This window comes from Cygnus atratus, chromosome Z, assembly GCF_013377495.2.
Source record: "Cygnus atratus isolate AKBS03 ecotype Queensland, Australia chromosome Z, CAtr_DNAZoo_HiC_assembly, whole genome shotgun sequence".
Taxonomy (NCBI): domain Eukaryota; kingdom Metazoa; phylum Chordata; class Aves; order Anseriformes; family Anatidae; genus Cygnus; species Cygnus atratus.
In genome coordinates, this window is record NC_066396.1 from 74,445,088 (window position 1) to 74,461,728 (window position 16,641).

The window sequence follows — 16,641 nt, forward strand, 5'->3', positions numbered from 1 at the left end:
TGCTTTCTCTCTTTCATACTTCGCTGTAAGGTCTCTGGGTCCCTTCTTTCGTGCATGGTTTTTACCTACCACTAGTGCACACTGGTGGGAGGAGGAAGGGAGATGGGCCCTGAGCAGGGCTGTTTCAGCTGCACCACCCAGGAATGCTCCTGGGAATGTCTGCAATTCAGTTACCTGTCCAAGGATGGGACTCCTACCCATTTCCATCCCGGACATGGTGCAGCTGTGCAGGGCACGTGCCAGAACCACAGCAAAGCTCTGTGGATCCTTGCACACCCTGCCACAGAGGGCCAGGAGTCTGTATTTATACACATAGGTGGGCAATCCAAATGGCACCATGGAAAGGGAGGAAAGGGAGCACTGGGGTGGCAGCTGCTTTGCACATGTGTTGCACAGGTCTGACCGCGCTTGTTGGGTGTTCAGAAACTTCAACTGCTGGAAACAGAATAGGCCAGTTACTGTGAGGGAGAGGTGGGGAAAACACATATTTGTTGAAGTTATATTTTTTTTTTTTAGTTGCAGAAGACTTCAGAACCAAGACGAAGGGTCACCTTCAGGCCTCAGGAGCATAATTAAAATAAGAGTAGTCTGGTCTCATGCTTTCTGAAAGTCTCAGGTTTTGGAGACTGGCAGTATAAACAAAAATCTGTGACATTTAGAGCAGACAGAGATGTTACTCTGCAAAGGGGTGAGCTTTAGAGCTCTTCTTCCTGGGTTCCCACCTCCGTGCCCTTTTGTTCTAACAATCATTTTCTGCTCCTCTCCTGTTTACTGTCCTCAAACAGGACTGGGCTGAACTGCAGAACATAGTTTGTTCCATTGCATAAAGCATTATTGCTAATGACACTGAAGCAGTTCAAATTTTGGTTATTTTTTTTTTCTCTTATGTCAAGGATGCATTTACATAGTATTAATTAGGCAGCACATGATTAATATACCGCAGAGGAAGTCAAATGCTATTTCACTGTGTATATTATAATGAGTTTTGCCTATTGCTTCTAATTTGCATTTTTAGCAGTTACAGCAGCAGAAGAAAATAATGTCTTAAGGTTTTGTTTTAAATATGTATTTTGTTAATGCTCTGCAGTTCCATTTTACAGCATTATGGGCAGTTTCAGGTAGGGGGAAGAGAAGGAATTAACCTTTGCTAGAGTGCAGCCTTCCCTAAATTTTATTAAGTAGTTAAAATACCTTTTCCAAAATAATGAATGGCAAGATTAGCTGGTATTGTCCTGAAAACTCTGTAAATAGAAAAGGTATAAAGAGCAGCCATGTTAACCCAATGTTATTTTTGATGCTCAAATGATAGCTCCTTGCCTCTCAGGCCCCATGAACTGGAAAGGGACGTGTCACCCTCTGGTTTACCCCGTTCCTCCTACAACAGCCAGCCAGCTGCATCTCAAGGCTGTTTTGAATACCTAGGAAAAAATGACTAAAACGGGGACTGGGATTAGAAGAAAGGAGAGAGAAATGGGGAGAAGAGACAGAAGCCGTATCCATATCTGCCCTTCCTGCTTTGCTCGGGAGGCTGAGAAGCTATTCAGGCCTTGGTTTGGGACTTTATCAGGGTATCAGTGTCCAGTGTCAGTGAGACAGGGTTTTTATTGTTACGCAATGAGCCCTCAAATGGAGAATAATTCAAAGGGGATGCCTCTTCTTATAAGGAAAAAATTCACTTTGTGCTGCTGTTTTACAGCTTGTTCTTGTTCTCTGTGAACTCCTAAACAAGCTGAGCAGAGTGCAGAATAAAGGAAGAGAAAGTACTCTGGTAATGATGCTGAATGTGCCGGGCGCTTTTGTAACACACATAAATGAAATGCAGTCCTGAGAGGTGATGCCTGATCTGGTAGCCTGCACGCTGAATCTCACTGAATATGAAAAATGAATTTTGCTTGGGATGAAGCTTTTTAAGCATCTGAGGCTGGCAGTCAGAATTTGTGAGACTCGATTCTTTTCCCTTTCCCTGTGGTTCTTGTTATTTCCCTGACTGCAGAATAAGATGCAGATGAGCTGGAGGAGGGAATGCACCGACGTACGGTAGTGTGTGTGAGATGAAAATGGAACTTGTGTGTATTCTCCGTGCATTTATAAAACTAATGAATGCAGAGATCCACCCGCCATTTAGCAGAGGAACTGTGGGAAATCTGGAGGTCACATTCACAAATGGTTTATATTCAGCATGGGGATGAAATGCTGAGTGTTACGGAGGCAGGGAACTGACTGGAGATCCCTTTTTTGTTCCTGGCATCACTGGTGCCCTGGGGTGTGACTGAGGCAGGTCACTGTCCCCTATTTGCCCATATGGGTGGATGAATTTTGGGACAGGGACTGCCTGCTGCTGGGTGTTTTCAGCACATAACGGGACCTCAGCGGTGGTTGGGGAGTCGAAGCACTAACGTAATATGAACTTAAAAATTATTTTCTGAAGTTATTCAGCTGACTAACAGGCTCATTTGCTCACATTTATTGTGTGGTGAAACAGCTTGGCAAGATCTCTATCGGCAGCTAGCTACGTGAGTAATCTCATTGACTTCAGTGCAACTCCTGGAGTGGGTAATGTTGTAGTATTGGCTCCTCAAACTGCTTTAGTCATCGCAGGCTTACAAACTGCATGTGTAGTAGTCCTGCCAGCACTCACCACACAGGGTAGTGCTTTTACTGAGAGCAGTGCTGTCACAGGAGTAATACCCAGTAGTAAGAGCCTGCATAGTCCACACCCACGTGAAAGGTGGCTCTGTTCTGCAGTTGTGGAGGCAGCTAAATTTCCCTGTCATCACGTCTGCTCCAACCCATGGGGACCGCTAGCTCCCTGTCACAAGAGATCCACAGAAATACCCACTACCTGCGATGTCGTAAGGAAGAAAGGGCTTTGTTGCAGCTGCTGGGGATGCCGCTGCATAACTGACTTATGGCTGTCCCTCCTGCTTGTTGAAAACGCAGTCATTGCAAATCCGGGGCTGTATAGCTCCACTTGGAGTCCTTCACAGCGTTTCCCCAGCTAATGTCTCTGCTTTGATTACTCCCGCCTTGTCTTAGTCCTTTTGTGCCCTTTTCCACAATAGCCCCTGTTTCTTTTCCCTACTGTGGGGGAAGAAACCCTTTCATTCTGCTCCTTTTCCACAGTGCAGAAAAAATCCCATTCAGTGGTATCCCTCGTTATTCTACAAATCCCTCTTTCAAGCCTGCTTCGTCAATAACACCAACACAAGGCAGTCCTGAAGGATGTCTGCACTTGTCCAGCTTGCCTGGTTGAGCCTGAACATCCTCAGGGGTAAGTAGTGTGTCTCTATGGATTTTCTGAATTACTGCATGCACAGGAAGAGCCATATAAATATGACACTGCTTCTTACCCCAGCAAAACATGCTCAACATTATATCAACTGCTGGGGCAATTTAATCACAAACCACAGTATTTCAATGGCTATGTACTGTTGCTTATTGTTCCTCCAGCTAAACAGGATTAGCAAAAAAGATTTAAAGAGCAATTATTATTTTAGAAATAGGGAATCTTTGTAACTTTTCTGTACTGTACTTGAATAGCATATCCTAACAAAGGGCATTTGTTTGTGAGCTAAAGATCTTGATCTGAAGCCCAGTGGAGTCTCTTCCACTGCATTCAGCGAGCTTTGGATTAAGTCCTTTCTGAGGAACAGATGCAGGGTTTTATTCACTACCACTAGAACAATAAAAATGACAAGACAAAGAATAAAGTTGTCTACAGAGAATAAAGCCGTGTTGTCCCGCAGCAGCTTAAATACATTAGACTCTATAGTTAAAAGCCAGTTCTGTGGAGTTAGTAAAAACTCTGTGGAGCAGTAAAATTATTTGTGTAGCCCATTCACAAAATATACAGTGCAGAAATGTTTAAATATCTCTGCATAAACACCCAAACACAGTGTATTTCACTGAGTCTTCAACTTCTCAGTATTTGCAAGGGCTGAGTTATAAATGCAGCCATAAATTCCAGTTGTGCAAACAGAGATAACGCAGAAATAGTTTGTTGCCATTAATCACCAAAACTGCAGAGGGGTAGAGAGAACTGTCAGTTTTTAATGCCACAGTTCTTATACGGACTCAAAGTGTTTACTGAGACCTGGACTAGAGACAGACTTTCCTTTAGCAGGTTTATCTCATTCAACATAATGATTTCTTATCTGACCAGCAGATGTTATCAAAATGTAAGCAACAATGAGCGTTGACAAGTAGAGACATTTGCCCCGTAGGGAAAACTGGGCCAGAGTCACCCCAGGAAAAAGTCCGAAAGGGGAGATAAGCAACAGTGGCAGACACAAGAGGCTAGATTGAAGTAAAAAGTGGCAGCAAACTGGAAAAAAAAACTAGCAGAAACTAAGGCAGGTAGGGAGCTGGGATTTGCAGCGGAGACAAAATACAAGGGGAAGCTGATCAGAGGCTTTTGAGAGACAGACAGTAAAAGCAGCAGACAAAACAGGCTGTTTTTTTAAAAACACTGAATGGATTTATGTAAAAAGTAGAAATCAGAGAGGAGTCTGGGTTATAGGAGGTTGCAGTCATAGCAAAACAGACCCTTGTGATGAGCAGGAGTGACAGGTGGATTGTGGAAGAACTGAGGAACTGAAGTGATCTTGTGCCAGAAAGTATGATGAGCAGAAAGGGACATTACACAAAACATTGGTACAAGCAAAGAAAGAAGGGAGTCAGAAGTTGACTAATAATATTACACAAAAACAATTTCTGTAACTATTAAAAATAATACCATTTAAATTTTACTTGCTCTTATTTGAAATGCTTCTGGCTTTTTCAGTACACAAGTAACGGCCTCAGAAAAAAGTCAACATTCTTAATCCCCATACACTTAATAACCAGGCAAAGCCAACACGATGCTTACGCCAGTTCTAAACATTAATTAGTGCAGAAAGGCACATTTAGTCATGCCATCTTCTCCTGCACTGTTGTCACAGGTGTGTCCTGATAATTATGGAGAAGAGAAATCCTTCTGCCTCTGCTTTTACTCCCACACGGGCAACCCTACCAGCCTCTGTGGACTGAAATCCCTATCATGTAGAAGAGCCGCAAGGATTTCTTGCCATACTCCTAATGTTTCCACTGTTATGATGCTACTTCCTTAATGGGCACTTCTGTGAATTCATTACATTTTTTAATCTCATGAGTTTTGCATGTTAATGTTCAAGTCTTCAGCAGTTCAGCTGCCTTCTCCAAAAGTTTTTGTAGCCCTACTCATATCAGAGGCTGGATGCTTGCTCCTCTGGTTGGGTGACACCACTGGAAATCATCAGGTGGGAAAACCAAGCCCACCTGTAGATCCTTAGAAAGTCACAGAGAATTGGATAATGTTCAAAGATTTCTGCCCCAAACCTCAAATCAAAGTATCCTAGTTTGATAAAGATCTGCCCTTGAACTACCAAGGGAAGAATCCCAGTGACTAAACCCATGACTGGGCTGAAGGACTTACTGTCCCTGCAGTAAGCTGGGGTCACAGCTTCATGTCATTTTCCAGTCATCAGAAGTGAAATCATGCAAAATGAAACTGCAATGAGATGTATAAGACGAGCTGATTATGGGCCTGCTAACTAAAAATACATGATGTTCTGTGTGGAAGTCTTGCTCTGCACTATGAAACTGCTGTGCATTTTGTTGTCTGACTCAAATACTGCTTGAGCAGGCAATCTTATTTGTCATTGGGAATGAAGCTCAGTGGGCACGTTTCACACAGCTGCCACAGCGTGACGGTCTTGTTACCTGCCTCTGACAGCTTCCAGGCAGAGCCGCATGCATAAAATTACAATGCCAGAGGTCAAATGCAATGGCTGAGATCTCTTGGAATGAGTGACAGTCCCTTGGCTTCCCTGACCAGTGCTGTCTGCCTTGGTCATGATATGAAGATGTAGTCAAGAGCAATTAGCAAAGGCCATAATTGCAAGTGAACTCATAGCCATGTGCTTGTACACACAGCTCAGTAACTCAGAGGGATCCTCCTCTCCGTTACCCAGCCTGAAGTCCAGGCAGGAACCTGGCCTGTGACAACCAGGGCTGGCAGGAGCCAACCAGGGAAACCTTTGCCCACAGAAGAAGGATGATTATATTCCTTCAAACTGGCCTGTCCCTTGGATTTTTACGATATGAACACCTCTGAATTTCAGCAGCACACCCCTGTGCTTGGCATGGCAGCAAGATACATCCTTAACTGCCTGGGGTCTTGGAGTGGGGGATATAGGACCATGCAGGTTTGCAAAGATGACTGAGTGGTTTTGTTCTTCGGTTTCACAAGCTTCAGACAGATATACCATGCAGAAAGAACACCTCACAGGCCCCTATTAAACTGCTCTCAAGTGCCAAAAATATCAAAGCCTCTGCCATTTTCAGTTATCTGCAAAATCTGAGGCCACAGTGCTTCTATGGCAGGGGGATTAAAGGGAGGATGAGGGGAAGGAGTTGTACCCTTGATATGTTTGGACTTTTTTGTTTTGATTTGTTTTGTTTTTAAGCAGTTGCCCAGCAAAATTAATTAATCTTTCCAGAGTTTTCTAGACTCACTTAGGTTCTTTGGTGATAAAATCTTTCATAAAACTAATGAAAGAGCAAATTGAGGTTCTCTATCTCTGATAAAACACTCCAGCAAAAGAGCAGAATCCATTTTACTGCATGACAAATTCTTTCAACATACACCTAACCCTGTTTAATAGTCATAAAAGTTTTGTTGAAATTAGGAGTTGTTCACCAAGACAACCTCCCAAACTCCTGTACGACAGTGTTGCAGAGAATCCAAACGGTGTATACGTGTCATCTTCCTTGTTACCATTCAGCAGTAATGATGGTGGAAAAATAAAGAAAAACAGCTGCAGTTTATGCTACTCCTACACATGTACACTTTTTTTTTTTTTTTGATTAAGTGCTACAGGAAAGGCTCAATAATACAGTACATGGTATTCTCAACTCCAAAAGAGCTGGAAGCACAACAAGGATGTGTTTTAGACACAACCATGAAGAAGCAGCATTTTGCTATTTAAAGGAAAAAAAATGAAGAAACATTGGAAACCCCAAGATCATTCATAAGCATTGCATTTTTCAATGACAGGCCCATTTTGGCTGGTTCTGAGCACACTACGAGCAGTGCCTCTTTGGAAGGAGCATATTTTTCCTTTCTTATAATAAAGAGTATTACTTGGCATCATGACTAGCATCAAGTGTAACATCTGTTTATTGTTTATCCTCTTTGAGACCCATATCATGCCCTCACTGGTGATGAACATCATTATCTACAAGATATCTACTATCTACAAGAGTTTTCTATGCTTTATCGAAACCTATGCTGTTACCATTGACTTGAACCTTGCAGTCAAGAGTGCAGTCAGGAGCTAGGTTGCTTGTTAGTAGCCTGTAGAAGTTGAAGTGAACTTTGTGATGGCCTGGATCTCCATGTGGAGTAAGCAGACAGTTGAAAGTAACAAAGAAGTACTGATTTTTGTTTGCTGATTTCTATTAACTGAGAATCTACTTTCTTTTAGTATCATAAAAAAATATTGCGACTAGATCTGCTTAGATTCTTTTCAGGGTTAATCTAAAATTGATACTTTTCTTACATGAAAATATCACTGCCTGTTTGACTGTCTAACAATAGGAAGGATAATTGTCTGGGGATTTTCTCTCTCAGCAATTTCAGGCTTGGAAGAGAAGTTTCTATCCATATGCTCTACATAGTCTTTGCCTCAAAAATCAAGCTTTTCCCTTCCACGAATTGTTATCAAGTCATTGATGAAAGTTTCAGTGCTTCAGCTTGTGCTATGACCAAATTCATTTTCTTCCATGCTGGCGAGGATACTCTCATGGTCTTTATTGACTTTCTCGTGCTAGCATTTACCAGATTCTGCTCACGCTGCATCACTAGTAACACTGAGTCAGCCTCCCTCCTGAAAACTTCTGCCAGTAAGCCTCCTCCTGCAGCGGGGGGGCTTTATTAAAAATTGCAACCTCTTTTCTAAAACTAAGAAGAAATCAATGCAAAGTCAGATGTTGTTATATACTCCCCAGCACTGGAAGTACTTTGTTATTAAAACAAATTGCATTCCAAAGTCATTGAAATTTTTTTCCTCCTTTTACTTAAATATGACCTTAGCTTCAGCCAGAGAACATTAGGGGCTGACTCAAGCCTAGCTCAGAGATTTCCCAGCACATTGTACAGCTTCTGCTTGCCATGCTCAAGCTGCTGTGAAGCAATATTGCACTGAGCAAAGCACTAGTAGTCACCAGTGCAACATATCTGGGAACGCCCATGCAAGTCCACGCTCCAACAGCAGTAGGAATGATTTACATATCTGATTTAATAAAACATGCAAGTTTCATTTTGACTGCTTTGAATTATCAGTTTGAACCTTACTTTTATTGCTTGTGTGGTAAGTTATTTGCCTAAAGAAAGGTGGATTCTCACGGACTGGCACCCGTCATGACATACTGGTTTGCTGCTCTGTATAGAGTTAAACTTAAATTTGCTAGTTGTATTTGACAGCCAAGAGAAAGAAATTCTGTGCTCTATAGTCTATTCTAAATTGTTAAGAAGATTTATTGAGTTTAATAGCCTATGGTATTCCTGATTATGACTTTAATTTAATTTAAAGAAATGTAAAAGGTTAAAGTAAATGTAGGCATTAATGTGGACTATGTATATCCAAGTTTGATTCCTAACATAAAAATCCAGTTTATGATAACAAATTGATGAACAGTTTTTAGTTGTTTTTGTCTTTAGCTGCACGTGCTTCATGCTCAGCTGTGCCAGCAGCCCTGATGATGTACATCTTGGCCCTGTAGGAATTCACACTGCCCATTCACTCCCTTTCTACTCCCAATATTTTTCTTAGAAATTCATCTGCTGCTTTAAAAACACAAGAGCTGAATGCAATCATGCTGAGAATAACAAAGAAAAAAGAAACAGCTGCATCACACCTTTCCCACTAAAACCACTTGTTTCCATGTGTCACCCGACCACAGTAGGCTTCTAGGTAAGGACAGCCTCTCTGTGTGTGCATTTCTCAGACGTTTGCCCTCCCCATGCTGACGAGTTGCTTGTATGCAGGTTTCCAGGACACCAGGCTTTCAGATGCTATGGAAAAGACCCAGCAGCAGCAAAGGGAATGCAGTTTACAGTGATGGGATCTGCTCTGTGAAGTGCCCCCACCATGACAATCTCCTTCACTGGAAGATGTGACCCATGCCACCAAGTGCCAGATGTCATGAATGTTTTCTCTGAGCACAGCACAGATCCCTGTGCTTCCCACAAAGATGTAGTGAGAGGCGACTTACCCCTGCCCTTTCCTCAACTTCAGGGCTTTCACAGGAGCACAGTCCCTGTGGGTCACTCGGCGGCATGTCCATTCCTCTTGCACCTACGAAACCAAAGACATTTTATTTCCCATGGGACAATGTGCACATCTGAGAGTCTGCTTTGTTTTGTGACCATTTCTACCAGCAGTGCTCTGTTACCAGCCTGCTCCCTGCTCCCTGAGGGGGTGGGTGGTAAGACAGCTCTGCCTGCCAGGTCTTGCCCTCACACTCCCAGGGAGCTCTGATGGACACCAGATTGGTTGCTCTGCACTCACCTCTGTAGACATGCTCCAGATGTGCCTGTGCTCATCCCATCCCATCCCATCCCATCCCATCCCATCCCATCCCATCCCATCCCATGCTGTGGAGAAGACAGAGGATTTTCCAGCCTTTCTGTGTATCCTAAAGAAAGGAAAATTAAGAGTATCTAGGAGCTTAACTAAGATCATCTAATTAGTGAACACCATTAGATTGGCAACCAGGCATTAGCCACCACTAATCAGATGAGGTTGCAGGCACAGCTTGCAGGCCATGGTGTGGGCAGCCTATGAGTGCCATCTGGAAGAGGAACCTCTGCAATTTTATTTCTACATCAAGCTTAAGGCCTGAAGAGGAAGTTAGGAATGTATCAATGTATCTGCTGATTTCACCTCCAGGGACAAGCTTGGTAAAGTAAAGGTAGCCACAGACTGCTGCTTAATTGCTTTTGGATTTTCCACAACAATGTCAGTAACTACAATAAGACATGGTGATTAAAGTCAGGTTAAATAGCTTGATGTTCACTAAATTGTGAAATAAAATTACAGGGGCTACAGATTCTCCTCTGTACAGAGTAAGGGTGTATAAGGATTTATACATCATCCCTGGTAGCACTGTTGAATGAACACCTTCACGCTGAGCATATGCGAACAATGTGCCTTGTGCTACCACAGCACTGTATGCACTTTCTAAATTTGAAATACTTCCCAAGTAATAACACAGTTTCAAATGGCTCTGCAGTCCTTGGTTAACACACAGATATTCCTGCCCTCTGCTGCTACTTCACACTGTAATCTTCAGCGTCTCTCTAAAAACCACTGGTGGTTTTGTATGCTCCTCAGTTGTGTCGTGATTACTTATGCAAAATAATCTTTGCATCAGTGATGCCCTTTGCTTATCTGTTGCTCCAGCGATCAGCAGCACACACTGACACTGCTAGCCTGAGATATAGTTGTTATATGACCTGTGGTTACACAAACACACTGACCACACACCTGGTCTTCCTTTCTTTCTTTCATGGGCTTCTCTGTTTTTGGCAGCCACAGAGAGACATCTTTTCCTCTGGGGGAAGGTCATCAAAAATGTCAGTGCAACTTATGTACCAAAATACTGTAGGTGCCTTTAAATTATTTCAGCAGAGGTTCTTTGGACCTGAACCCTTCCCTTCCCACATGCTGAGCTGTGGTGTCTGTGTGGCTCACAGAGCCAACAGGTAGCCTCTAGCTGGGTTTGAAGACTAAATTTAAATGTGTGAAAGTGCATAATAATGAGACTGGGAGTTGTTTTGTTTTTTTCTTGTTTTGATCTCAGCATTCTGGAGAACTCCACAAAGCCAGCGGTTCAATCCACTTCATCTCAGGATTCATCCCTCTTTAGCATTCATCTCTGCTGTGATGCCCCTGGAGCACTGCTGCTTTGGAAGTGGTACTGCAAGAAAGGTATCTACTCTTTTTTTTCTTTTTTTTTTTGTCTTTTTTTTGTCTTTTTTTTTGTCTTTTTTTCCCTGCTAACTGTTTATTTATTCATTTCCAGCTCACTTTGATAGCCTTGTTCATGCTGTGCAGGCTGGGCTAATCTCAGGCCAAAAGGATCCTCCTTCCTATATGTCCATAGAGCATTTTAGCATGACTCTGATTCTCTACTGATAGCTGTATACTCCTGCTATACAAGCAGAGATGTAAACAGAGTTGTGTGCCCTTTTTTAACACCTCACAAAAGAATCTCTTACTATTAGTCCCCTGTATGTCCTTTTCTGAAGCATATTTGGAAATACTGAACCTTCAGCATTTTGTCCTTATGCATTATTGCAAATATCCTAAATGTCGTTATTGCTATGTTTGCATTAGCAAGTAGCTGTGCAGTAGGTGTATGGATCAGAGTATGGGGGCAGTGGGTGCTGCAGTCTTGATACATATACAGCAAATATTTCTGAGATTTAGTCTGATTCCCTGATTTAATGTCATACCAGATTTAGTCTGATTCCCTGGACTGAGTGTTACCACAATTCCTGAAGGACTAATGCTTGATTCGAATATTTGTGTTTCCACTAGAGTTTGGAGAGTAGTATTTCATGTGTCCCTGGAGAAGAGTTTCTGATTCAATTTCCTCTAAAAGCACTCTCTCCTGTGACTCAACACTATCATCACCCTGTGTGAATCACTTCCCTTTTGAACCAGTCATAAGTATGTTTGAGGAAGAGGGAAGAATTCACTGAAAAGCTTGCTGTTGTTCTCAGCCAAAATGCTAATGTAGATGCAGCCTATGCACACAAAATAAAGGACAGTCTGGTGATCTGCGTGCTAAATGGGTATGTGTACTGTCTAATTTCACACCTGTGCCATAACCAATGTTCTGCATAACCCTTGGTAGGTGCTGTAATGGACTTAATTTTCCACTGATATGATCCATTGATATGGCAACACATGAAAGATTAAAATGAGAGCATTACGTCAGTAATACATGTATGTAACAAGAAAAAAAAAAGAGTAATGAAAGTCCAAGGTCTAGAAACTAACACACGTAAGAAAATGATAGATTTCCCACAAATCTCACAAACTTCCAAATACTATAAGCCTCAGTAGACTTCACATCTACTGCCTGTATTTGGTGATAGGCCACAGTGAGGACCTGTGTCTCAGTTTGCATGAAGAACAGAGCAATTTGTTAATCATCCCTTGATTAAAGAAAAATCCTAAGCATCCTTTGACATGTTGTAATGGCTGCACACAGTAGTTGTTCATGCTGCCATTAGCAGAGCTAAAGTTTTACATCTCTCTTCGTCTGCACAGCAAAGATGGAGTAACTCAACCAGAACAGCTGCAGGGCAGCCCCATCAGCACTATTTGGGGCTCAATGGCTTTTCATCTATCTCTGTGCACACTAGCTCCAGTTCTGTGTAACGCTCTGCTGAGTTATTTGTTTCCTTTTATTTGCTGTTGATTTCAGCTGTGAATAGGGTTTGATGGAGGACAGGAATTTAACAATGAAGAGGACTGTACAATAGGACAGGAATGAAGCTGAGCTAACAGTTCTTTTCCTTAAGAGACATACCCATGCCAACCTGGTAGAGAAATCAAGGGGCAGCTACTGAGAAAGAATTTGGGCTGGGCCATCAGCTAACCCGCATAAGCCAGGAAAGGAAGCAGCAGATATTGTCAAGACAGGAAGATGATGTTTGAGTGTAAGAGACAGATGCCCATTCCCTGGTGATGGGGTTGGCCGTGGGAGTGAAGAATGTAGATGAAAAACAGAAGTATTTCTAAGAGATCTGGAAAACCACTGTGTACCCATTGCTCCTAAGAAGCAAATGGAGACTGTAGCAGTTGTTTTTTTTTTTTTTTGAATTACAGTTCTTCATGGCCAGCCCTGAGACCGTGGAGAAAGGACTCTCCCTTGGTTAGCTGAGTCCTGGGGCAGTACACTCAACTCAAGAGGGCTTGCTTAATTCTGCCTCAGTCTGTCAATGTCTTTGGGTTTCTGCTCTACTCCATTAGGGTCTGAAGAAAGAAAAGAAACCTTAAAATGCAATTCAACTACTAAAGCATGTGAAATTGCTACAAGGGCACACAACCTCCTTAGAAAATATTTATGAATTGACAAATGTAAATAAATAAACAAATAAATAAAAATAAAAAATACTAAACCCAACCAACAAAAACAAAAACAGAAACCACAGATTGAAGTTTTTAATTTTGCTGTTTGTTTCAGCACCTGAGAGCTCTGTGCTATGCTTTCAGGGCATAGACTCCACTTCTGTGTCTTTAAGCTGGTAGGAGGCAACCTCCAGCTCTGTCCCATACAACTGCTAACTCAGGGGCAGGCTGTATCCATCCGCAGCCTGGCATCCTACATCTTCCTGCAAAATAAACCAACCAGCAGTTGATGCAAGTTATGAAGGGATAGGTTGTAGCGTAAGAGCAGCTAATCAGGGAACTTATTTAAGAAGAGGATTTGTCTCCTCAAAGGAAAAGGTAGATAAAGCACTTACGAGTATTCACCAGGAAAACACCTGCAGTGACTGAATCATACTAAATCAAGCCTCCTTCATTTCATACATTATATTCATTTATACCTGCTATGAAAGGTTAGTGCGTAGTCAAATGTTCACTTGCAAAACAGCTGCAGCTGTCTAAGATGTATTATTCTCTTCAGGTTATTTGTGGGAGCAGAGCCAGATTATTTGTGGGAGCATGTTCAGTGTCTTTCAGTGCCAAGGAAAGTTGCACACATGCACAAAAAGGATATTTACTGCTCCTGGTTTGGACTTCACCTCCTGGAGCGTACTGCCATCTCAGCTCTACTGCAGTCTGCTGCTCACCAGATTGTGCACTGCCCTTGCCAGACTGGAAGGAAACAGGCCAGCTCCAACCACATAAATCCCAGATCACCACTAAACTGGCCCATTTGGTCTTGAAGAGGTGAGGGGTGGGATTCATTAGAACAACTGTTTTCACTTTACTCAAACCACAGGGATTCCTGTTGTTTCTCTGTCTGTCTTTCAGTTAGATTCAACTTGTCATTAAAAACTAAAACTAAATTATGTCCTCATGTTGCTATCTTGGCAATGTCCATCTAAGCCAGCAGACAGATGCCATGTTAAACTACAAAGTAGAGTTTGTCACCAGCTATTCCAGTGAATAACAAAAGGTCATTGAGAAAAAAAATGGAGAGGGAAAGAAAAAATCTCAGAGACCATCTAGGGAAAAAGATCTTTCAGCAGGAGTGCTGATGTTTATTTATTGAACCACAAAATATCTTGATGGCTTCACAGAGTTCCAGAATGGGAGAGGTCTCTCGTGAACATGAAGGCTAAGATATAATTCAAGTGGAAAAGAAAACTGCTCATTTATCTGTCTTTTGCAGTTAGTTTTCTTTAACATATGCTAAGTTTAGGAATCTCATCCTTGCTATATTTTGAAACAGTAGTAAGTAAGCTTTCTTACTCTTTAGGGAAAGGAAACATAGTAAAGAAAATATGCCCTTGAAGGCTCATCTCTAAGTGTTAAGAAAATATTTTAGTCTTGGCTTCCATAGAATCTTCACTCTTAGCAGAATTATTATGGAGATTGCTGTTGGTGCCATTTCCCTCGTGATGTGACTGTGTCTCTGGTAGCAATTGTCTTAAGATCACTAGCTCATTTAATCTGTTTTTCTGCATCTGATAGTGGCATTATTCGCTGGGATGGATACACAGATTGTAGAGCTAATGGCATAATTTCTTTTGCTGATCTGCCTATTTTTCTTCCAGAGGATGCTTTTTTTTTTTTCCTTTTTTTTTTTTTCTTTTTCTCTCCTCTCACCCCCAGCTTTTGTTGTCTGATGTATTTTGGACTTACATACAAATAAACAAATATGGCAAAAACCTCCCTGCTAAGGTTAATGTGAGGGAAGTCACACCTCTTTATGTACCATTAGAAAGTAGCCTTGCCTGGTGTCATTCCTCAGAGGGTGCTGGCTGGGTCATGACCACACCAGGAGCACTGTGCTGCATCTTTACAAAGAATGGATATCAGAGACTCAGCAGCCAAAGCTTATATGCATGCTTTAGTTGCAGGTGTATTATGGTGCCATTTTGGGAATCCCCAAAACAGGTTTGTGTTGGTAGTTGCAGGTGGAGTAGCCAAGATCTCCACCAGTAGGATGTATCAGATCCCTTCCAGTCTTTCAGGAATGGTTTGAACTAGCCCAGGCTAGCAATATTCCAGAGTGGCTAAGCATTCATCAGTTGTATGGGAAGTCATGACAGCTATAGTTTAAGCCATTTGCTATGAGATCATGCAACACCTTACGCAAACTTTGTTCCTTATTTGTTTTAACCAGGAATTTCTGTGTACCAACATCATTTCTTATGACCAACAGTAACAAACCCATTGCTAACATGAACTGACTGAACTAATGTGTGTTTATATTGTGCATGTATTTATTACAGTTTTCTTTACTGTGGGCAAAACTCTTCCAACAGTTAGAGGTAGTCAGATAAAAGAGCTGCCAGTGTACTAGAGAGTTCACCATTTCTTCTACAAAGCAAGCATAAAGCCCTCACAGCCATAATCTACATTTTTTTTTTTCAATGAAACCTTAAGTATAGACCAGACCTAGGGTTAAAGCTATTCTAGGAGAATAAGATTGCAGTGTTGTTTAGAAAATTGCTCCCAATCTCAGCATTCTTGTTCATGGTGAACAGCTTATGATGAAATTGAGAGAGAAACACTGAAGCTTTTAGAAGAAAAAAAGACTGCAGGAAATATGCTAGAACTCTGACATGAATTGGGAGGCAGAAAGAAGGAAAAGACTGGTAATTTGGTTTCTCCTACTCATAATAATTTGCCTTGGAGTACATTCTCTCATTTGGGAATGCCAGGTAAAAAGGGTGATGTCCTATCATTAAGAGAGCAGATATCCTCCTAGCTTTGGTGCATGTGGAGGCTGTGCAGCAAAACAATGAATTCATTGCCTTGCACAAGGGTTCAAAAATAGCAGGGAGCTCCATGAATGCTATAAAGGGAAGCACAAGTGACTCATGCAAATTCTTTTTAATCATGACATCTTAAGCTCAATTGCAGAGAGAAACTGGATCCAAGAGAACTTCTAGCACTATTGATGCAATGTAGGCAGCAAGAGCAAATGAATTGGAAAGCTAATCTGCTACTGATAACCATGCTAAGCTACTGGGAGAAAGAAAAGCCATCAGTTACACAAACAGTGCTGGAAGTGCAGGTCTGTAGTGCAGTGAGGGAGACAAATTGCTCGTAGTGCTCGTTTCACTGCTTCTGCCTAAGGGTTTTCTTGCCTCTGAGAAATGCACATGTGCAAATATCACAAAGATGAGCTTCTAACCCTCTCAACAGAGCCAACAGAGAGAAATACAAGATCTGTGTTCAATGTGTTTAGCTGCAAAGTGTGCCAATTTATCAGCTGTCTCTGTTGCTCTAATCTGGCTGCCCATGCTGAAGTGATGAGGCATATCTTCACAGCACCTTTGATACCTGGAGCCACACATACCAACAATCAGGTGTGCTACATGCATATCCAGAAAATGCCATGGATGCTTCCACTACTGTCAAAAGG

At 42.0% G+C, this 16,641-nt stretch overlaps 1 protein-coding gene across 1 annotated transcript in view; it reads right to left on the reverse strand.

Annotated features, from left to right (window-relative positions):
• Positions 1-16,641, reverse strand: part of LOC118257006 (A-kinase anchor protein 2-like) — a 257,483-nt gene that overhangs the window by 98,598 nt on the left and 142,244 nt on the right. Inside the window, 1 exon segment of the mRNA XM_035564528.2 lies at positions 9,295-9,377. Within this exon segment, the coding sequence (XP_035420421.2) occupies positions 9,295-9,377 (83 nt within the window).